The following is a 23,814-nucleotide window of genomic DNA, read 5'->3' as shown; positions in this document are numbered from 1 at the left end:
GAGACGTGATGCTGTGTGTCTGGCTGTGAGACATGATGCTGTGTGTCTGGCTGTGAGACATGATGCTGTGTGTCTGGCTGTGAGACGTGATGCTGTGTGTCTGGCTGTGAGATGTGATGCTGTGTGTCTGGCTGTGAGACATGATGCTGTGTCTGGCTGTGAGACGTGATGCTGTGTCTGGCTGTGAGACGTGATGCTGTGTGTCTGGCTGTGAGACGTGATGCTGTGTCTGGCTGTGAGACATGATGCTGTGTGTCTGGCTGTGAGACGTGATGCTGTGTGTCTGGCTGTGAGACGTGATGCTGTGTGTCTGGCTGTGAGACGTAATGCTGTGTCTGGCTGTGAGACGTGATGCTGTGTCTGGCTGTGAGACATGATGCTGTGTGTCTGGCTGTGAGATGTGATAATGTGTGTCTGGCTGTGAGATGTGATGCTGTGTGTCTGGATGTGAGATGTAACGCTGTGTCTGGCTGTGAGACGTGATGCTGTGTGTCTGGCTGTGAGATGTGATGCTGTGTCTGGCTGTGAGAAAAGAGACGGATGCCATGTCCTCATTCCACACAAGCCTAAAACTGATGTCAAACAATTTTTTACATTCGTGCCATACACACATTCTGAGTGAAAAAAAAAATTTGTGATAGAATAACATATTATCGTAGGTGTTTTTCAACCCCTCACAACAAATATTTCAAAACGTTTTCCACCAAAGAATGATCACCAGCCCAATCTGTCTCTGAAAGTCAGTCAAAACTGGGTCACAAAATATGCACTTTCCAACATATTCTGTAAATGGTAATGATAACAATAGCCCTGAAAATAAAGTCTGAATTGTTTTCTTCAAATTCCAATGGAAGAGAAGTGCAGACAGATTTTACCTCCACTTCCTGAGAGATCATATTTGGAAAAAACAAAAAAGTTGTCCATCTCCACATTTTCTTTACCTTCATCTCACTTTCATTGTTTTGTTCCAAGATAAAAGTGATAAACCGGATATGGTTAAGTGTTCTGTGCATGTGTATTCATCCATTCTCCAATAAACCGGATATGGTTGAGTGTTCTGTGCATGTGTATTCATCCATTCTCCAATAAACCAGATATGGTTGACTGTTCTGTGAATACACTCTCCAATAAACCGGACATGGTTGACTGTTCTGTGCATGTGTATTCACCCATTCTCCAATAAACCGGATATGGTTGACTGTTCTGTGCATGTGTATTCATCCATTCTCCAATAAACCGGATATGGTTGAGTGTTCTGTGCATGTGTATTCACCCATTCTCCAATAAACCAGATATGGTTGACTGTTCTGTGCATGTGTATTCATCCATTCTCCAATAAACCGGATATGGTTGAGTGTTCTGTGCATGTGTATTCATCCATTCTCCAAAGCATACTGTAGAAGAGAAGGTAAGATCATAAATCTTTTTTTCCCCCGGTTTTTCTGACTACAATGGCATTGACAACTCAAAACCATGACACCCATACCATCTTTGTCATAGAACTGCAACCAGCTAAAGCAAGGATTCAAACCCAGGACCCTGTGCTGGAAGTCCTTTACTCTGTGATCACGTCCAACTGATGACACTTACCTTGGTGGTGGGACCCAGAGGCGACAACGGAGTGATGGGCCTTGAGGGGTGTGTCTTCTGCACGCTCTCCGTCAGCACCCCCACCACCTGCAGACAGTGCAACCAGCAACACCACCCAGTGTTCACACACACTTCATGAACAAAACAAAAAAAGAAAAAAAAGTGAAAGGTTAACCCATACATCACTAGCTATGTTCCAAACTGCTAACAGCTGCTAGCCAGCTATGTCAGCTGCACAGTGTATCTGAAAACCGGCTGTGCAGCAGAGCAGCCAGTGGGAATGTGAGGTACTCGTTTTCTCACTGCCACGTGGCACGAACTCTTCTCCACTGTCACTGTCAGCAGCAAAATCATTTTCTGCCAAATGACTTTCAATCAGACTTGCAGTTTGCTGTCCCGTACAGCATGGTCTAAAGCGAGACTGCTGGTTGCCATCTGAACTGGTTGAAGAACTCGCTATCATTCAAACTAAGTTTTAAAACGCCACTGAAAATCGCTCCAAACTGCGCAAGAGTTGGTTCAACAATCAGAAGGACGTTTCCAGTACATGCAGCAGGAAGTGCTGGCTAAGTTTGGTTTTATTTATTGAACAGCAGCACAAGTTTGTTAAATGCAGTGCTCAATTCGACAACTGGTGCCAGCAGTATTCTCGCTGCAAGTTGCCGTGCGGTGACTAAAGCGACCAAAGGGTTAAAGGTCACGAAGCCTTTTACAGCCATCATGGCAGTGAATTCGTATCCACTGTGTCTAGGGCTCGGCACAGGAACGTGTTTCACCCAATTCTCTCATCCTGCCCTTCTTAACCTTCCACTGGCTTGAAGGAAGAGCTGAAGGAAGGCCACCGTGAACTTGGAAGACCCTGCAAGCGCTTCAAAGACACCTTGAAAACAAACCTCAAAGCCTGTGACATAGACATCGCTTCCTGGGAAACTGATGCCCTTGACCGCTCTCGCTGGAGGAGGATGTGCTCTAGTGGCATAAAGACGTCTGAAAACAAGAGAATGCTGGCCATTAAGGAGAAGCGTGAGTGAAGGAAACAGGGCTCAACTTCTGGAGACGTTTTCCCTTGCAACACCTGTGGGAAGTGCTGCGCATCCAGAATCGGCCTCTTCTCCCATATGAGGACACACACCGACAGATAAGCCTGCCTACCTACTCATCCGTCGGACCGACGGGAGACTCCATCAGCTGAAGTCAGGTGTCCATTCACACCTCAGTGGAGTGAGGAAAATCAGAGTCCAGTGCCTTTCCCAAGGACACACTACCATGCCAAAACGGGGGCTTGAAGCCATAATGACTGGTGATGCTGCCTCTTTGACAGTTCATACAAATGTTTAATTCAGAAATTAATTAAAATTGAAGCACCAAAGGCCAAAATCTTTAATCAAATTGTCATGTTGGGAAGACATGAATTTTGAGTGCCAGCTTATGCCTCCATACATCAATCACATCATCAGCTACAAAGATGCGAACCATGATCTAGATCAGGTAAGAACACTTTCAGGGATCAGGGTTTGTTTCTCTTTTCCAATTATATTACTTTAACATTAAAATCAAATGGAACATTTTACTGATGTTTTTAATCAATGACACAAAAAATGTATAACATTTTGTCAGTAGAGACCTAAAATCAAAAACCATCACAAACCTGGGCTGTATTCCAAAGACTTTTATAAGAACTTGATAAAAAAAAATTTTTTAATCAAAATAAAAGAGTGTAACATTTCAATTTCCTTTTTTTTTTTTTTAAATGTCAAAACCTGGCGCTACATAAGTATTCTTATCATGGTGGTGTGTCCATTGAGATCGATGATGACCATCGTTGTCATCCAGCTGGGGGATGGGGGGAGGGTGGTGGTGGGGTGGGGGGGAGGATGCTCATGAATCTACCTGTGAATGCGCAGATGGCTGAATAGTCCAATTGGCCTCGCACAACTTGGCGCCTTTGTGCACAGCAGCGCGCCATTTGTCACGGTCCACTGCAGATTCCTCCCAGGAGTCAGGGTTGATATCAAACTCTTTCAGAGAGACTTTCAGAGTATCTCTGAAGCGCTTCTTCTGACCTCCGTGTGATCTCTTCCCTTGTTGCAGCTCGCCATAGAAGAGCCTTTTGGGCAGCCGATGGTCTGGCATATGCGCCACGTGTCCAGCCCAGCGAAGCTGGGACTGCATCAGCATGGTGAAGATGCTGGGAAGGGTGGCTTTTGCGAGCACCTCTGTGTCTGGGTCCTGTCTTGCCATTTGATGTTCTGTAGCTTCCTGAGGCATGTTGTGTGGAAGTGGTTCAGCTTCTTGGCATGTCGTTGGTACACTGTCCAAGTTTCGCAGGCGTACAGTAGTGTGGGGAGAACTACTGCTCTGTAGACCTTTAGCTTGGTCTCAAGACTAATGCCTCTTCTGTTCCAGACATTTGCATTGAGTCTACCAAAAGTTGCGCTTGCTCTTGCAATCCTGACGTTCACTTCATCGTCGATGGTCGCATTTCATGACAGTGTGCTGCCAAGGTATGTGAACCGCTCCACCGCACTGAGTCTCTGACCGTTGACTGTGATGTTGGGCTCAACGTAGGGTTTCCCTGGGGCTGGCTGATGTAGAACTTCAGTTTTCCTCGTGCTGATGGTAAGACCGAAGTTTCTGCTGGCAGTGGCAAACTTGTCGACGCTGAGTTGCATGTCAGCTTCAGATCCAGTGTTGAGGGCACAATCATCAGCAAACAAAAAGTCTCTGATGATGTCTGTCATGACCTTCGTTTTTACTTGAAGCCTTCTGAGGTTAAACAACTTGCCATCTGTTCGGTACTTTAGGCCGATTCCAACATCGCCATCTCTGAAGGCATCAGTAAGCATTGCAGAGAACATGAGGCTGAACAGCATTGGAGCCAGGACGCAGCCTTGCTTGACACCATTTGTGACAGCAAAAGGAGCAGATGTTTCGCCATTGTCCTGGACTCGAGCCTGCATGCCTTCATGGAATTGGCTGACCAAGGAAATAAATTTCCGAGGGCATCCGTACTTGGCCATGATCTTCCACAGTCCCTCTCTACTCACGGTGTCGAAGGCCTTAGTGAGGTAGACATAGGTGGAGAACAGATCAGCATTTTGCTCCTGACATTTCTCTTGCAGCTGCCTTGCAGCAAACACCATGTCGGTGGTTCCGCGCTCTTTTCGGAATCCATATTGGCTCTCAGGCAAATGACCTTGGTCAAGGTGTGCTGTGAGGCGGTTTAGTATGATACTGGCAAGTATCTTGCCTGCGATGGAGAGCAAGGAAATGCCCCGATGGTTATCACAGGCTTGCCGGTTCCCCTTTCGCTTGTACAAGTGAATGATAGATGCATCTTTGAAATCCTGGGGGATCGTCTCTTCTTTCCACATGAGTGAGTACAGCTGATGGAGCTTCTCAGTCAGCACAGTGCCTCCATCCTTGTAGACCTCTGCTGGTATGGAGTCTGAGCCAGGTGCTTTGCCACTGGATAGCAGACGGATTGCTTTCTGGGTCTCAAGAGGTGTTGGCGGATCGTCCAGTGCTTCGTTGATGGGGACTTGTGGGAGACGGTCTATGGCTTCATCATTTATGATGGAAGGGCGATTTAAGACACTGTTGAAGTGCTCAGCCCAGCGTTCGAGAAGTTTCTCCTTCTCGGTGATCAAGGTATTCCCATCTGCACTGAGGAGGGGGGATGATCCTGAGGATGTGGGGCCATAGACTTCTTTTAAGGCATCATAGAACTTCTTCATATCGTGCCTGTCAGCATATCCCTGGATCTCATCAGCTTTGTCACTCAGCCACTTATCCTGCATCCCAGGAGATGCAGTCGGAGCCAACTCTAGCACTGAAGTCCCCAAGAATGATGAGCTTGTCTGCTTTAGGGATAGCAGCAATGACAGAGTGAAGGTCCTCGTAGAACTTCGCCTTCACTTCATCCGGGTTGGTCATGGTTGGGGCGTAGGCACTGACAATGGTGAGGTGCTTCTGGCCAGATGCCAGTGGGAGTTTCATGGTCATAAGCCTATCGTTGACTCCCTTTGGGATTCCAGCTAGCTTGCTGCCAAGTGTTGTTTTTACTGCAAAACCAACGCCAGCCTCGTCCACTCCAGAAGAAGGTGTAACCAGATCCCTGTTCACAGAGCTCGCCTTCGCCTTCAAGCCAAGTCTCACTCAAGGCTGCGATGTCAATGTTGTATCTGGCGAGTTCGGATGCAACTAGTGCTGTTCTCCTTTGGGGTCTGTCCGTGTTATCTCTGTCCAGGAGAGTCCTTATGTTCCAAGCACCAATGGTGAGAGGAACGATCTTTGTTTTTTTCTTTTCTTTCTTGTTGTTTCGACCGCTGATGTAGGGTCCCCGCCAGCCGCGGTATGCTGGCCAGGGTGATATGGAGCAGGCAATTTTTAGGGCACCTTTTCTAGCCCCTTCCTCATGCCAGGGAGGTGAGCAGTGCATTCCTAAAGAGGGCTGCTCAGACGCTCAGACGGCTGCTGAGCTCCATCGCTGCTCCTGTCGACGAAGAACGACCCTATGGCCTGAGCCGCCTGCGTGCAGGTCTGCGGCTGCGACTGCCAGTGTACCCACACCTGTCGTTTCGTCGCTCACGGCTGCTCAGCCGAGCACAAAATCCACCTCTTTAGTTTCCGAGCAGCGTCTAGCGTCTGGGGTCAAACTTTTTTTAATGCCAGACTTTCCCACCACACTCTGCATTGGCCGGCGCATTCACCGCGGTATTTCTGGCCCCGCGTGCCAAACCTGGACACTGCCTTCTTTGTTTCACTTGGCCCCGCAGCCCCTGCCCCACTTTTCTCACGCTTCCACAGCATCCACACATTTCCTGCAGGGATTACACTCACCCTGCTCTCCATGCCCCTGCTGCTTGCACTCACCATGCTACAGTGTGTTCATTTAAACACTTGTTGTGCTGACAAGAAAAAATCTACAACTCAAAAGGGTGGACTGATCTGCATGCAGGCATGCTAAATGTTCTGGTGATTTTTACGATTTCATTGTAATAAGCGTATGTTTTCTTAGAGAGGGATTTAAATTTTACGATTTTTGTGATCATGTTTCTGCTTGACCTTCTCTTCTCTTTCTTCATGTATGTTTCAACCGTTGCCGCAACAATTGCTATGTAAGAAAATATATTGTGTTTGGAGTCAATAGAAAGCTCATTTTGCATTCTTTGTAGAAACCCACTTCTTTTGTCGTTATTTCCAATCCATCCGGGAAGATGATGCGCGAAAGAAACAAAGCAGATTTACCGCTGAACAAGCGTACAGCGAGTGCCGCTGGCACGGCCTGTTTGTCAGCCGCGTTTATCTATATCCATGCCCTACTTCCTGGGTTCATGAACTTTCGCTGGGCCAACTAAAGTGCCAGCACTGAACATCCGTGCGCTCGCCTGTCGCCACAGGACTTGGGGGTGATGAAATGATGAAGGATGAAAGGTCATTTTGGATGACTGATGACTTGCGCGATGAGTTTGTTTAAAGTGAAGAGGAGTTGCACAACGTCGACCTCACTCTCTCGTCCGGGTCCACCAATTTCCAGTGGCAAGACTAAGTCGAGACGACTGGAAGATGAGCACGGATGCAGTGGATGACCAAGATATCCTTTCGGTGTCTCATCTTGCTCTCTGCACTCCACAGTGCGTTGCTGTAACCGCCTTCCTCTCCGTTGAACCGATAGGTTTCTTCCGCAGATTCTGCCGGATCCAGACTTCGCATGCATGGGTAGACACACCCCGGGGGCCAACTGCGTGTGGCATGCACACAGCACGGTGGAGCTAGATGGCCGTCGGTGGCTCTCCTGAGCCAACGCCCTTTTATGGATCTCCATAAGGGTGTCTAGCCACCCGCCTCACCAGTCCCGGAAGGGAGCAGTGGGAGTGCCGGTTTAGTCGCCGGCAACCCGACCCTGAACAGGTTGTACTGGATTACAGGTTACCAGTAGTAGATCTAATGACCTGACCTGACTCTCCACACTCCACTACTCCGGGGCCAAACTCCACTGTTCTAACAGGGGCTTTTCTTACTTTTTCTTCTCATAAAATGACCAAAACAAAGGCCATACTCCATTATTAAAAAGGAAAATTTCCTACTTTTTCTTAACATACACTGACCACAATCTGGGCCACACTCCACTACTTCGGGGCCAAACTCCACTGTTCTAACAGGTACTTTTCTTACTTTTTTTTTCTTCTCATAAAATGACCGAAGCAAAGGCCATACTCCATTCTTAAAAAAGGAAAAATTTCCTACTTTTTCTTCACATACACTGACCACAATCTGGGCCACACTCCACTATTCCGGGGCCAAACTCCACTGTTCTAACGGGACTTTTCTTACTTTTTCTTCTCATAAAATGACCGAAACAAGGCCATACTCCATTATTAAAAGGAAAATTTCCTACTTTTTCTTCACATACACTGACCACAATCTGGGCCACACTCCACTACTCCGGGGCCAAACTCCACTGTTCTAACAGGGACTTTTCTTACTTTTTCTTCTCATAAAATGACCGAAGCAAAGGCCGTACTCCATTGTTAAGAAGGAAAAATTTCCTACTTTTTCTTCACATACACTGACCACAATCTGGGCCACACTCCACTATTCCGTGGCCAAACTCCACTGTTCTAACGGGACTTTTCTTACTTTTCCTTCTCATAAAATGACCGAAACAAAGGCCATACTCCATTATTAAAAAGGAAAATTTCCTACTTTTTCTTCACATACCTGAACCAAACTCCACTATTCTAGAACGGGACTTGTTCCAACTTTTCACATTCAGTGACCAAAGCATAACCACAAAGGAACTTTTCTATGCTTTCTTTGACATGCAATGACCACAGCCCAAGCCATAAGAAAAAAAAAACACCTTTTATTAAGCTGTCATTATACATTCTTAACTCAATGGCACAGTCCAGAACTATATATATACATTTTTTTTAAGTATTCTTTTTAACAACAGCATTCATCAATCACAAAAGTATACGACTATCGAAACAAGGGAAAACTTTCTGGGCTTCAAAATCCACACGCTAATTGCTTCAGAACATGTAGCAGATCTGTTTTCTTTATGCAAGAGACTCCAGCAGGAACCTTCCCAAAGATTGTATATGTGGTGTTGTTTTTTTTAAACAAACATCAGTTTATCAAGGTCATGAGGCATCTGCAGAGTAAACCAATTACTCTTCACAAGCGTTTATGAACAAGTTTTGCTAAATTAAATACAATATTGATAAGTTTGATAAATTGATAACGCACTAGTCATTAGACTGAAACTATAATTAGAAACATGAGAATGTTTGACACCATGCGTGTCAGTGTTCAGAAAATTCCGGTATATATGTATGCATGTATGCATGTGTGTGTGTGTGTGTGTGTGTGTGTGTGTGTTATTATATTTGAGGTCACTGTCTATTGACATTAAAAACAGTTAATCATATTTCATTGAAGAATCAAACAAAGGAAAACAAACAAAAAACCATAAGTACAACACACAAAAAACACCACAAAAAAAACAACAACATATGTGCCATCTTTCTATTATATTCTTCACTCTTGCATCTAGCATTTGTTGTAAGTGTGATTTCTGTGAATTACATTTTCTCTCCTGCATCATTCTCTGACATAAAAACTAGTTTAGTAAATCTAACAACCTAAGAAACATGGAGTGATGGCCTAGAGGTAACGCGTCCACCTAGGAAGCCTGAGAATCTGAGCGCGCTGGTTCGAATCACGGCTCTGCCGCCGATATTTTCTCCCCCTCCACTAGACCTTGAGTGGTGGTCTGGACGCTAGTCATTCTTATCATAATAATAAACTCTATCACATAAGTTCTCAAGCCATGTTACTACGCAGAAGCACAGAGGGACGATAACGAACAAAACAGCACTTGCACCCACACAGATTTATTTGCACAGAACCTGAGCCATACCTCAGTTTTGATGTCTGGCTGGAATTTTTCACGAAGTTCATGGAGCTGAAACATGGACAAAAGAGAAAAAAAGTTGTAAGATATCACAGATGGTCACAGCCGAATGATAGAGTCATAAACTTTATTTAAACTTTCTAAAATGTGAAGTGAAAGAGGCCAACCAAAAAACAAAAAAACAACAACAACAATAACAAAAAACCACACAAGAACCAGAAGCTTACAATATTTAACCAGCAGATTTCTTTTAGATATATATAAATTATAACTTTACTGTTTTAACTATAAATTTAAGTCTTAAGATTTCCACTTTCCAACACAGCTGCACAACCCAGTCATAGGATAAATCTACATTAGAAATATAGCAAAATACTGATATGTCTGTTCACTCCAGCACAAGGACGGTCAAACTGATCTCCTGACACTAACAAAGACATGCATTCTTTTTAAATCATTTATTTTAATGCACATTCTTAAAATAATGCACTCTCTTCCCAACATAACAAGACAGACAGACAGACAGACATTGATACAAACCTCACCTCTAAACAGAAGTTTCAAGTTTTACTAAACCTTTATCTGTTGAAGCATGAACGATTATATCGTTTGCACACACACACACACATACACACACACACAGAGGCACACACACACACACACACAGAGTCACAAACATGTATAAAAATTACATTACCAACTTACCATACAATACATATACACATGATACATACACAGGATGGTTGATACGATACACAGTACAACACACACATGACTAACTTCCAGTTTAAAGTTTTTAGCTTGAAACCGTAATTTTGGGGTTTTCATCAACTATAAAACCCTCCAGATGAAAGCTTCAATCTGACGGGCGCAATAGCCGAATGGTTAAAGCGTTGGACTTTCAATCTGAAGGTCCCGGGTTCGAATCACGGTGACGGCGCCTGGTGGGTAAAGGGTGGAGATTTTTTACGATCTCCCAGGTCAACGTATGTGCAGACCTGCCAGTGCCTGAACCCCGTTCGTGTGTATACGCAAGCAGAAGATCAAATACGCACGTTAAAGATCCTGTAATCCATGTCAGCGTTCGGTGGGTTATGGAAACAAGAACATACCCAGCATGCACAGCCCCGAAAACGGAGTGTGGCTGCCTACATGGTGGGTTAAAAAACGGCCATACACGTAAAAGCCCACTCGCGCACATACGAGTGAGCGTGGGAGTTGCAGCCCACGAATGGAGAAGAAGAAGCAGCTTCAATCTGAAACATTGTTTACAGTGTGCTTGTGTATAACTGTGTAACAGTGTTTGTGGATGTGTGGGTAGGAGAGTGTGTGTGTGTGTGAGTATGTGTGTGTGGGATAGTGGGAGTGTTTATGTATAGTGTTTTTACACAGACCAACATGATACTGGAGTGAAAAACAAACAAATATAATCGCATTTGAATGTTGTGTCCAATACATTTGCAAATATCTTAGCACAATTTCCCCCCATAAAATAGAGACATGAGTTTTCTTCTTTTTTTCTCAAACTGTTTTGTATACATTCTTTACAAAAAAACAAAACAAAAAAAAAATCTGTTCTCTTCCCATGATTGGGAGTTATCTGATCCTGTCACAATTGAACAGATGATAATTATATTCTCCACTCATTTTCATTCATTAAAACACATAGTTTTATATACTTGGGAGCATTATTCAAACTTTTTGTGATTTTGTTTGTTTTTAGAGGTTGGTGGTTTTGTTGTGTTTTTTGCTGCTTTTTCTGTGTGTGTGTTTGGGTTTTTTTGTGTTTTTTTGCAACAATAAGTTCTGGCAATCAACAAAGGATTAAAAGAGGCAAAAGACAGGGAGCAAACAAACAAAACCAATTAAAAAAAAATTTTTTTTTTTAATCATCTTACATCCATCATGATATGGTCATCGTCACTGCCGGGGTCATCACAACAGCTGTCATTGTCGATCTCCATGTCGTCCTCCTCCTCCCTCACCCAGGTCGCCCCCACCCCAGAGTCCACCCCACCGGCCGAGTCCGGCGTGATGGGAAAGGCATTGACACCCGGCATGAGCAACCCGCCGCTGTGGTCAGTCACAGGTGTCAATGCAGTGCCAAGTCCACAGTGACCAGGTTTTAACGACGTTCCTGGTTCCGGAGTCGGTGGCTGTGAATTAGAAAACGGTGATGAAGACGCCGAGTGAAATCCTCCCGACATGTTCCGGACGGTTGTCAATGGAGAGCGAGAACTTGGACGCAATGATTCTTCCGACCTGTCAAGCGGGGACACGGCACGGTGGCGAGACTGTGGCTGAACGACGGTGAACGCCGAACTCGCTGGATCTTTGCTCAGTGTCTGTCTGGGATGGAAGCTGTCTGCCAAGAGAGGGGCAGACTGGGATGGACGGTTCAATGCTGCTGAAGCGTCTTTGCTGCCTGACAGGGGAGAGAGTGTGGATAGAGGTGATTGTGGAGCACTCTCTTCACTCTTACTCTTTGAACATGACCGCCTCTTTCTCCTCTTTGCTTTGATAACGGGGCGATCATTTTGCGCGTCTTGTGATGTGGCATCCAAAACCTCTGATGTGGGGGTGGAGACAGCTGAGTTCTCCTCTTTTCTGTTCACGGGTGTGCTCAGGGGAGACAAACCACAAGCAGGGAGGGTTGTGGGGCTTGTTGCTTCACTACGGGAAGCAGCATTGCCACGACTTGTCACCTGCATGGCTTGGGAGTCACGCTTTCTCGTCAACCTGAGTTTATCTGCTGAGGTTTGTGCATCATCTGCTGCTCCATCTCCTGTCCTGTGTGCACGCCCTGTTGTGCCTTTGTTTACATCAGAAATAACATTGCCAGCATCCTTCCCTGAACTGGAGACGTTACCAGAGGCTGAGCTTGGAACAGCAGCAGCAGTGTTGGCAGACTTCACTGTGGTTAACACTCTGGGCACAAAGCCCAAAGACACACTACCAGCTGAGGATAGATCAGACTGGGAGGCAGCTTTCAAACCTGCCCTCTTCCCTGGGCAACTTTTCACCCCCTGTCCAACCCCCACGACACTTTCTGAAGATTCTACCATCTTCTTTCTCTTGTCCTGAGGTGGTTTATTTTCTGGCAGGCTGGGAACAGGCACTGGTTTTTTCCCAGGTTTGACCCCCGACCTGTATTCCACTGCCACTGCACGTGGAGGAACGTTGGGCGTCCGAGCAGTTCCACCTGACCCCGGCGCTCTCTTTGAACCATGTCCCAGGGGCTCAGCGGACGGCTTTTCCACCACAGAAGTGGAGGAGATGGGTGTTTGCGACAACTTGTCGTCATCACCTGAACGTTTCATGATGTTACCCATGTTTGCGTCAGCACAGCTCCACAGACAGATGCTGTCACCTGAAGAAGGTGTGTGCGTTCCCTGAGCTGTGTCTCTTTGATCGCTCACTGCAGAGTTCTCTCCCAGTCCTTTAGCATGACTGCACTTGGGGAATCGGATGATCTGCAGCTCCTCAGCACTCAAAGCATGTTCTTCTTGCAAATTGGATGAAGATGAGTTCGCTTGCGGTTTTAGCCCACACGGTGAGTCCCACAGTTTTTTCCATTTCTTTTTGACCTTCTGTCCTTTGGCCATGGGCTGTCTGTCGTCAGTTCTGTCAGAGTGTGACACACTGTTGTGAGTGCTGTCAGCACTGTGCGATTCCGGTGCAGACAGCACAAAGTCTGGTTCAGCGTCATTTTCACAGGTCAGATCCAACACATCATCATCATCGTCATCAGGCTCATCGTCTGAAGTCTGCTGCAAGGGCTCTGGATTCTGCTGTCCCTGAGTGTTGTTTTCGTTAGCGCGATGTTTTTTCTTTGACTTGTGACGATGTTTCTTTTTACTTTTCCTCGACTTCCCAGAAGACTGCAACAAATCAAACACACTGTAACAAACACCATTAGAGCTTTGTTCCCTGTCTTTCCTTCCTTCCTTTTTTTTTATGCTGCTGACAAAAATTAGGAACAGTTACACTTCAAACCCACCCATTTTTGTTTCCTCTTACCTCACAATACTTTCATCAAACTGGGTGCCACGGCAGTGAGCTAGAACCAACAATCCAAGCATTCAAAATAAGAAGTCACTCACCAGAAGACTGGGGTGAACAGATAACAGACAGGTTTTTCCCTCAGAGTTTTCAAGCGTGACAATTCAGTTCTCATCACTTTCTGGGCGCCACGCCACACATGTCTAAGAGTCAGAGAATAAAACATATATATATATATATATATATATCCATGTGTACATACTTGTACAGGCATCATTATCATGATTATGTGACCTTTCACTTTTTACAATCATTGACTTCAAAGAAGCTGGTTAGTATTTTCTGAACTGGTCATATGATTTCAATCAAAATAAAACCTTGAGTACATTGCTGAAAGTCATGTAAAATTTGATGGTTAAGATGAAAAAAAACAACAACAAAAAAACAAACATGATCACCACTGATGAGTGCAACAACACACACACACACACACACAAACATACATGCACAAACTCACATAACATACACACTGCATGCACACCCACACAACACACACCCCACACACATACACCACACACGCACGCGCGCACACACACACACACACACACACACAACATACACCCACACTCACACCCACTCTCACACACACGCAACCTGTGTCAGTTCAGGCAGGTTCCAGGTGGAGCTTCCAGTGACAGTGTTGAAGTAGTAGACCCTGTCAGGATGGCTCCTGGACACTCGCACGATCCAACCATCAGGTAAACTGCCTTTACCTTCCACAGCGCCGGCAGATGTTTCTGACTTTTCACCTTGGGCCATTCTGTTTTCTACTCATAGTACCCTGCAGACAGATTAAATAAATTTATTTTAAAAAATAATAATGAATAAAGCACACAAAAATTAGACATGTATACTCTGACCTCAAACTAATATTGTATTGTTGTATTGTGCTGTAATATTTTTTAGTCATAAGATTGTGTGTGAAAATGATCTGTGTGTCTGCCTGGGGAAAGAGCATCCCCGCAATGCAGTGCCAACCCTTTCTTTTTGTTTTTTCTTTCTTTCTTTCTCACTTTTTGTGTGCAAGCATATTTGTTTTATGATCAAAGTGGATTTTTTCAATAGCACTTTGCCAAGGACAGTACTTTTGTTGCTCAGTGTCAGGTCAGGTCATTAGATCTGCTACTGGTAACCTGTAATCCAGTACAACCTGTTCAGGGTCGGGTTGCCGGCAACTAAACCGGCACTCCCACCGCTCCCTTCCAGGACTGGTGAGGCGGGTGGCTAGACACCCTTATGGCGAAGAAGAGGCAGGCCAGAAAGTCACGGGCAAACAAGCTCCCTGACAATGGTATGCCTGTCTTTGTCTGCCCCAACTGTCAGCGAACATTTAGTGCGCAGATTGGACTATTCAGCCATCTGCGCATTCACAGATAGATTCATGAGCATCCTCCCCCCCACCCCACCACCACCCTCCCACCATCCCCCAGCTGGATGACAACGATGGTCATCATCGATCTCAATGGACACACACCACCACTTTTGTTGCTGTCGGTTGTTGTTTTTTATGCAGTAAATCAAGTGCATGCTTGGTTTTTAGTCTTACCTGAACTACTACCACCCAAACAACCACTCAAGGTCTAGTGAAGGGGTTGGGGGGGGGGGGGGGGGGGGAGTAAAACTCTGTATAGAACTCAAACCTCTGTACACTTGCTTCCTAGTTAAGTGCCCTACCTCTAGGCCACCACTCCATTGTTGTCAACAGCATGGAAAGAGAGTGAGATTCTGAAGATGTGTGAGTGTCTTTTCAAATTAAATAACGGCAGATAAGAAGGGAAAACATCTAAAACTGTTCACTGTTTGACCTCGTTACATTCAAATCTGACACTTTGTGAATTGCAACATAACCAGGCTGAAAAAAACACCACACACACACACACACACACACACACACACAACAACAACAACAACAACAACAAAACAAAACAAAACAAAACACTGACTGAGGGTTTAATACCAATTATTTGCAAATTTTGGCTCAGGAGCTCAGGCAGAAGGGTTAAAATTGCTCAGGAACTCAGGGCTCAAAGGGTTAAACATTCTGCCACCTTCTTCCATCAGGAGGAAGAACCAGTCAGGCACTGGACCCAGTGTTCACCAATGATCAGGAGGGTTAGAGGTTCCATTGGCATGGTGTTGTGTCCTCAGGTGAGTCACTTTACTACATTTTTCCACACTCCATCCAGGTGTGCATGGGGACTTGACTTCAGCTGGAGAAGGTTAAAAACTGGGAAAGTAGAAGATTGGGTCCCAACTTCCTATGCTAAGCCATAGAATATAAGTTCCAGTTTCAAATTCTCAAGCAGGCATCACTGTGCTCGGACAAATTTGTATTCGCTATACCACATCTGCAAGGCAGATTCCTGACAAACAGCATAAGCCAAGGCAGTCAGTCTGGCCTTGAATGCATGCCTATATTGTTGTCAACATATCATCAGACTGGATTTCGTCTACAGAAGTTTGCCATAGGATAACCCTTTTGTTGGTGCAGGTTCTTTTTTCTGCTAATATGCAGTATACAGCTGTATGCAGAGCTGCACCACTGTTGTCAGGCCTTGTCCCACCACAGACCTCATGGTGGTAGTGGTGGACATACTGGACAACATGGTGGTAGTGGTGGACATACTGGACAACATGGTGGTAGTAGTGGACATACAGACCACATGGTGGTAGTGGTGGACATACTGGACAACATGGACCACATGGTGGTAGTGGTGGACATACTGGACAACATGGACCACATGGTGGTAGTGGTGGACATACTGGACAACACGGACCACATGGTGGTAGTGGTGGACATACTGGACAACATGGACCACACGGTGGTAGTGGTGGACATACTGGACAACATGGACCACATGGTGGTAGTGGTGGACATACTGGACAACATGGACCACATGGTGGTAGTGGTGGACATACTGGACAACATGGACCGCATGGTGGTAGTGGTGGACATACTGGACAACATGGACCACATGGTGGTAGTGGTGGACACACTGGACAACACGGACCACATAGTGGTAGTGGTGGACATACTGGACCACATGGACCACATGGTGGTAGTGGTGGACATACTGGACAACATGGACCACATGGTGGTAGTGGTGGACATACTGGACAACATGGACCACATGATGGTAGTGGTGGTGGGCATACTGGACCACACAGACCACATGGTAGTAGTGGTGGACATACTGGACAACATGGACCACATGATGGTAGTGGTGGACATACTGGACAACACGGACCACATGGTGGTAGTGGTGGACATACTGGACCGCATGGACCACATGGTGGTAGTGGTGGACATACTGGACAACACGGACCACATGGTGGTAGTGGTGGACATACTGGACAACATGGTGGTAGTGGTGGACATACTGGACAACATGGACAACATGGTGGTAGTGGTGGACATACTGGACCACATCGTGGTAGTGGTGGACATTCTGGACCACATGGTGGTAGTGGTGGACATTCTGGACATCGTGGTAGTGGTGGACATACTGGACAACATGGACCACATGGTGGTAGTGGTGAACATACTGGACAACATGGACCACATGGTGGTACGGGTGGACATACTGGACAACATGGTGGTACGGGTGGACATACTGGACCACATGGTGGTAGTGGTGGACATACTGGACCACATGGTGGTAGTGGTGGACATACTGGACAACACGGACCACATGGTGGTAGTGGTGGACATACTGGACAACATGGACCACATGGTGGTAGTGGTGGACATACTGGACCACATGGACCACATGGTGGTAGTGGTGGACATACCGGACAACACAGACCACATGGTGGTAGTGGTGGACATACTGGACAACATGGTGGTAGTGGTGGACATACTGGACCACATTGTGGTAGTGGTGGACATACTGGACCACATGGTGGTAGTGGTGGACATACTGGACAACATGGTGGTAGTGGTGGACATACTGGACAACATGGTGGTAGTGGTGGACATACTGGACCACATGGACCACATGGTGATAGTGGTGGACATACTTGACCACAAGGACCACATGGTGGTAGTGGTGGGCATACTGGACCACATGGTGGTAGTGGTGGTGGGCATACTGGACCACACGGACCACATGGTGGTAGTGGTGGACATACTGACCACAAGGACCACATGGTGGTAGTGGTGGACATACTGGATCACATGGTGGTAGTGGTGGTGGACATACTGGACAACACGGACCACATGGTGGTAGTGGTGGACATACCAGACAACACGGACCACATGGTGGTAGTGGTGGACATACTGGACAACACAGACGACATGGTGGTAGTGGTGGGCATACCAGATAACACGGACCACATGATGGTAGTGGTGGACATACTGGACCACACGGACCACATGGTGGTAGTGGTGGACATACTGGACAACACGGACAACATGGTGGTAGTGGTAGACATACTGGACAACACAGACCCCATGGTGGTAGTGGTGGACATACTGGACAACATGGACCACATGGTGGTAGTGGTGGACATACTGAACATGGACCACATGGTGGTAGTGGTGGACATACTGGACAACACGGACCACATGGTGGTAGTGGTGGACATACTGGACAACATGGTGGTAGCTATGGACATACTGGACCACACGGACCACATGGTGGTAGTGGTGGACATACCGGACCACATGGTGGTAGTTCTGGACATACTGGACAACATGGTGGTAGTGGTGGACATACTGGACAACACGGACAACATGGTGGTAGTGGTAGAGATACTGGACAACACAGACCCCATGGTGGTAGTGGTGGACATACTGGACAACATGGACCACATGGTGGTAGTGGTGGACATACTGAACATGGACCACATGGTGGTAGTGGTGGACATACTGGACAACACGGACCACATGGTGGTAGTGGTGGACATACTGGACAACATGGTGGTAGCTATGGACATACTGGACCACACGGACCACATGGTGGTAGTGGTGGACATACTGGACCACACGGACCACATGGTGGTAGTGGTGGTGAGCATACTGGACCACACGGACCACATGGTGGTAGTGGTGGACATACTGGACCACATGGACCACATGGTGGTAGTGGTGAACATACTGGACCACACAGACCACATGGTGGTAGTGGTGGACACACTGGACAACACGGACCACATGGTGGTAGTGGTGGTAGGCATACTGGACCACACGAACCACATGGTGGTAGTGGTGGACATACTGGACCACACGGACCACATGGTGGTAGTGGTGGACATACTGGACCACACGGACCACATGGTGGTAGTGGTGGACATACTGGACAACATGGACCACATGGTGGTAGTGGTGGACATACTGGACAACACAGACCACATGGTGGTAGTGGTGGACATACTGGACCACACGGACCACATGGTGGTAGTGGTGGACTTACTGGACAACATGGACCACATGGTGGTAGTGGTGGACATACTGGACCACATGGTGGTAGTGGTGGACATACTGGACCACATGGTGGTAGTGGTGGACATACTGGACCACATGGTGGTAGTGGTGGACATACTGGACCACACGATGGTAGTGGTGGACATACTGGACAACATGGTGGTAGTGGTGGACATACTGGACAACACAGACCACATGGTGGTAGTGGTAGACATACTGGACAGCACGGACCACATGGTGGTAGTGGTGGACATACCAGATAACACGGACCACATGATGGTAGTGGTGGACATACTGGACCACACGGACCACATGGTGGTAGTGGTGGACATACTGGACAACATGTCCACATGGTGGTAGTGGTGGACATACTGGACAACATGGACCACATGGTGGTAGTGGTGGACATACTGGATCACATGGTGGTAGTGGTGGACATACTGGACCACAAAGTGATAGGTGCGGGCAACTGGGCTTGTTTGGATCGCTGGGACCACAAGGACCGCATAGTGAGGACACAATGGCGAAAATGGTCCTAAATTCAGCTCCAAGAATTTAGATTGCTAAAGAGCGACACTACATAATCAAACTAATAATGTTACTGACCCTTGTCACCAAGCAAACGAAGGGCAAGGAATTGATCTTTGATAAACTAAAATTATAAGGAACTTCGATTTCAAGAAGCACATGTCGACTTCACAATGTTTTGTATTTTTGCTGTTTTCTAGCTACGCACACATACATGTTAAAATCAGTGATCATACAGTTTCACTCGCCTTCAACTGCTTTTCAGAACTGAAACCTTCACTGTGACACTGTCAGTGTTCGACGTTTCCGCTCTCTTCTTCGAACTTGTCACCAAACGTGCAATGTTGTGATTCAACTGGCTGAAGGTGACTGTACAAATACAAGCAACTTTAGGTCTGAAAGAGAATTTACCATTTAAGAATAATTCTGTTTGATGATGGACAATATTTTTTATTCCTTTATTTCTTGAAACTGTCCATTTGACATTTGAAAATGCTGGTGAGACGAAAACAGTAATAGAACAGAAAGTGGGTGGGTCATGAAAGCGATTGTATGTGGAATTCTCTATCCCCATCTTCCACCCACCCCTACTCACAATGTATGCGTGGGTGTTGTGCGTCCCTTTGTGTTGTCCGTCCGTCCGTGCATGCGTGCGTGCGTGTGTATGTGTCTGTGTGCACCATGAGAGACAGAGACTGGGCAGTGGCATTTATGAAAAGGGTGAAGGAGTGGGAAAGGGAGGATGTGGGGGCGGGGGGTGGGAGGTTAAACATAAGGCCGTGTGGCCTGCGGGTGTCACATTCAGCCATAGGCACCTGAAACAATTACATTTCTGAATGAGAAATTTATCTGGAAGAATAATGGAATAACCCTCCCAGTGTACATGTAATGAGATGTTGTTGTTGTTGTTGTTGTTGTTGTGTGTGTGTGTGTGTGTGTGTGTGTGTGTGTGTGCGTGCGTGCGTGTGTGTGTGTGTGAGAGAGAGAGGTGTGTCTGTGACGGTGTGTGTGTGTGTGTGTGTGTCTGTCTGTTTTGTTTAGTTCTTTTTCTCTCTTTTTGTTGTTGTTGTTGTTGTTTTGTTGTTGTTTTTTGATAGTTGTCTGTGTAAAAAGGGTAGGGGTGTTGGTGGAAGGAGGAGGTATGATGGGTAGGGTATAGAGGGTTCAGACCTCAGTACTGCGCACTGATTTTGTTGACAGTTGTGAAGAGTAGAAAATTCATTGTAGGTGGTGGTTACAATTATCATCATGATTAAGATCCAGAGAAGGATATGTGTGTGTGTGTGTGTGTGTGTGTGTGTGTGTGTTATCTTTCTGAGTGAGCTTATGCGTAGTCTTCTACTCTCTCTCTCTCTCTCTGTGCGTGTGTGCGTGCGTGCGTGTGTGTGTGTGTGTGTGTGTGTGTGTGTGTGTGCGTATGTGTGTGTGTGATTTGTTTTGCAGCTCTTAGTGATCTTGTGCGTAGTCTTCAGTCTCTCTCTCTCTCTCTCTCTTTCTCTCTCTCTCTCTCTCACTGTGTGTGTGTGTGTGTGTGTGTGTGTGTGTGTGTGTTTAATTGTCTATCCGTGCGAGTACGCTCATTGTCTTATCTGTGGGACTTCTTGGCGCCATCTTATCTCTGTCGATGGCCGCGTGGCTCGATGGGGTCATTTTTGTGTGGTATGGTATGTCAGAAATAGGTACTCCCGTTCAATAAGAATGCTAAAATTGATTTTTTGTTGTTGTTTTGTTTGTTTGTTTTGTTTGTTTTAATAGGTTCTTCTGACCTTAAATTACACACTGAAGGTAGGGTTCAAATTTTCCACCCCCTTAACCCCGCGGGAGGAAGGGGTCCTTTGACGTTGCTCCCGCGAATGGATTTCTGCTAAAAAAAAAAAAAAAAAAAAAAAAAAAAAAAAAAAGTTTCTTTGCAAAACTAACATTGTTGTAAAGGTTTTCATTGATGCAGAATCAATTTTTGACATTTTCAAAGTCATTGGAAGCAGAGGTATGCGTGCCTGAAATCTGATTGAATGACACAGGAAATGAATGATGAGTGCCCAGTGGCACCTGTCAGTCGGCTCTACCCAGGTAGGCAGCCCGTTGTGCAAATGACCCCGTGTTTGTAACGCGCTTAGAACTTGGTCTCTGACCGAGGACAGGTGCTATATAAGTATCCAATCGACGGGCGCAATAGCCGAGTGGTTAAAGCGTTGGACTTTCAACCTGAGGGTCCTGGGTTCGAATCACGGTGACGGCGCCTGGTGGGTAAAGGGTGAAGAATTTTACAATCTCCCAGGTCAACATATGTGCAGACCTCAGTGCTTAGTGCCTGAACCCCCTTCGTGTGTAAACGCATGCAGAAGACCAAATACGCACGTTAAAGATCCTGTAATCCATGTCAGCGTTCGGTGGATTATGGAAACAAGAACATACCCAGCATGCACACCCCCGAAAACGGAGTATGGCTGCCTACATGGTGGGGTAAAAACGGTCATGCACGTAAAAGCCCACTCATGTACATGCGAGTGAACGTGGGAGTTGCAGCCCACGAACGCAGAAGAAGTATCCAATCAATCAATCAATCAAATGTGTGAGTGCATATTAGTGCGTATGTGCATGCATGTATGTGTGTGTGTGCGTGTGTGAGGGTGGTGGTGTGGGGGGACTGAAAGAGCAAGCGTGAGCCCGCATTGCATTTTGTGATTTTGACACAGAGTGGCTGATGATTGTATGTCATTTTAATAACACCTATTGCATACCAAACTGCTCTGTTTGAAGCAAACAGACCTGAAGTCTTGGATTGTCACCAGGATCATTCAGTGTATTTGTATTTGTATTGTATTCCTTTTTATCACAACAGATTTCTCTGTGTGAAATTCGGGTTGCTCTCCCCAGGGAGAGCACGTCGCTACACTACAGCGCCACCCATTTTTTTTTGTTTTTTCCTGTGTGCAGTTTTATTTGTTTTTCCTGTCGAACTGGATTTTTCTACAGAATTTTGCCAGGAACAACCCTTTTGTTGCCGTGGGTTCTTTTACGTGCGCTAAGTGCATGCTGCACACGGGACCTCGATTTATCGTCTCATCCGAATGACTAGCGCCCAGACCACCACTCAAGGTCTAATGGAGGGGGAGAAAATACTGGCGGCTGAGCCGTGATTCGAACCAGCGCCTTCAGATTCTCTCGCTTCCTAGGCGGATGCGTTACCTCTAGGCCACCACTCCTAGAGTGAAAGAAAAAAAAAGTGACCATCAGCTGACAGGGGCAGTGACATTCATGTACAAATTCTACTCCCAAGGACTGCAAACTTAACTCTCTCCATACGAACGGCGAAAGAGACGACGTTAACAGCGTTTCACCCCAATTACCACCATCAAAATATTGCAAGCAGAAGGCTCTTATACTGAAGACGTGAATGTTGACAAAGAATACCACAATTCTGACGACAGAAGCTAAAGGTTGGGTCATTGAGACACCCACTGGACATCCGAGGGGTCTGTGTAAAGGAGAAGAGAGGGCTGGCCGTACTGAGTTAAGCTGTTTGCAGCTGAGACCAGTGTATGCATGATCAGTGTTGATCTGAGGGATAAAGCAGCCAGTTGGAGCATATGTTGGGAATGTGAGAACTTGGTGGTATATATACATGTGTGTGTGTGTGTGTGTGTGTGTGTGTGTTTTATCTTCAGTTTAACGTCTATTCACTATAAGTGTTTTTAGACGGAAAGGAGTAAAGAAGTGGATAAAGGAAAGGGAATGCATGTGAACATTAGTGTAAAAAAGTATTCATGTTATGTATCAGAGGAAAAGTATATTATAAGAACAAGGTCTAAAGAGATGGTGGTGTGTACTGAATGGTGTCATGGGAAGGAGAATATGTATATGCATATCAACAAGTATTAACCTACAACAATGTAAATATAAATAACATTAATTATAACACATCAAAGGAGGATACCAACTGGACTGGAGTTTAAAATTTCCAAAAACATTCTAAGCAATGAAAAATCATTCAAAATCAAAGTGTGTGTGTGTGTGTGTGTGTGTGTGTGTGTGTGTATGTACATACATGTCTGTGCATATAAGTGCATGTGTGTGTTTGTGCATGGAAATTAACCTGTAAACCTTGTGGACCCATTCCATACTCAAATCTCTCCACAGACTCTGTCGGCCTTATTTCAAAACTATCATAATATTTTAAAACTCGCAAGTCCAGAGTATAAGTTACTGACATGATTGCAAGGGTCCTCCCTCCCCCCCTGTCAAAAAAAAAAAAAATCTGATCAAGACGCAGATGAACAGTTATTTT

The 23,814-nt window shown here is 45.9% G+C and overlaps 1 protein-coding gene across 1 annotated transcript in view; it reads right to left on the bottom strand.

The window, feature by feature from the left end:
* The window catches only part of LOC143289554 (uncharacterized), a 54,854-nt gene extending 40,522 nt beyond the window's left edge, over positions 1-14,332 (bottom strand). The window contains exons 1-4 of the mRNA XM_076598562.1: positions 14,168-14,332; positions 11,410-13,392; positions 9,518-9,562; positions 1,591-1,677 (exon numbers count right to left, since the gene is read on the bottom strand). Of these exons, the coding sequence (XP_076454677.1) occupies positions 1,591-1,677; positions 9,518-9,562; positions 11,410-13,392; positions 14,168-14,332 (2,280 nt within the window). The remainder of the gene's footprint in view (positions 1-1,590; positions 1,678-9,517; positions 9,563-11,409; positions 13,393-14,167) is intronic.
* Positions 14,333-23,814: the final 9,482 nt, after the last annotated feature.

The sequence above is a fragment of the Babylonia areolata genome, chromosome 14 (genome assembly GCF_041734735.1).
Source record: "Babylonia areolata isolate BAREFJ2019XMU chromosome 14, ASM4173473v1, whole genome shotgun sequence".
Taxonomy (NCBI): Eukaryota; Metazoa; Mollusca; class Gastropoda; order Neogastropoda; family Buccinidae; genus Babylonia; species Babylonia areolata.
This window is presented reverse-complemented; position numbering and strand designations above follow the sequence as displayed.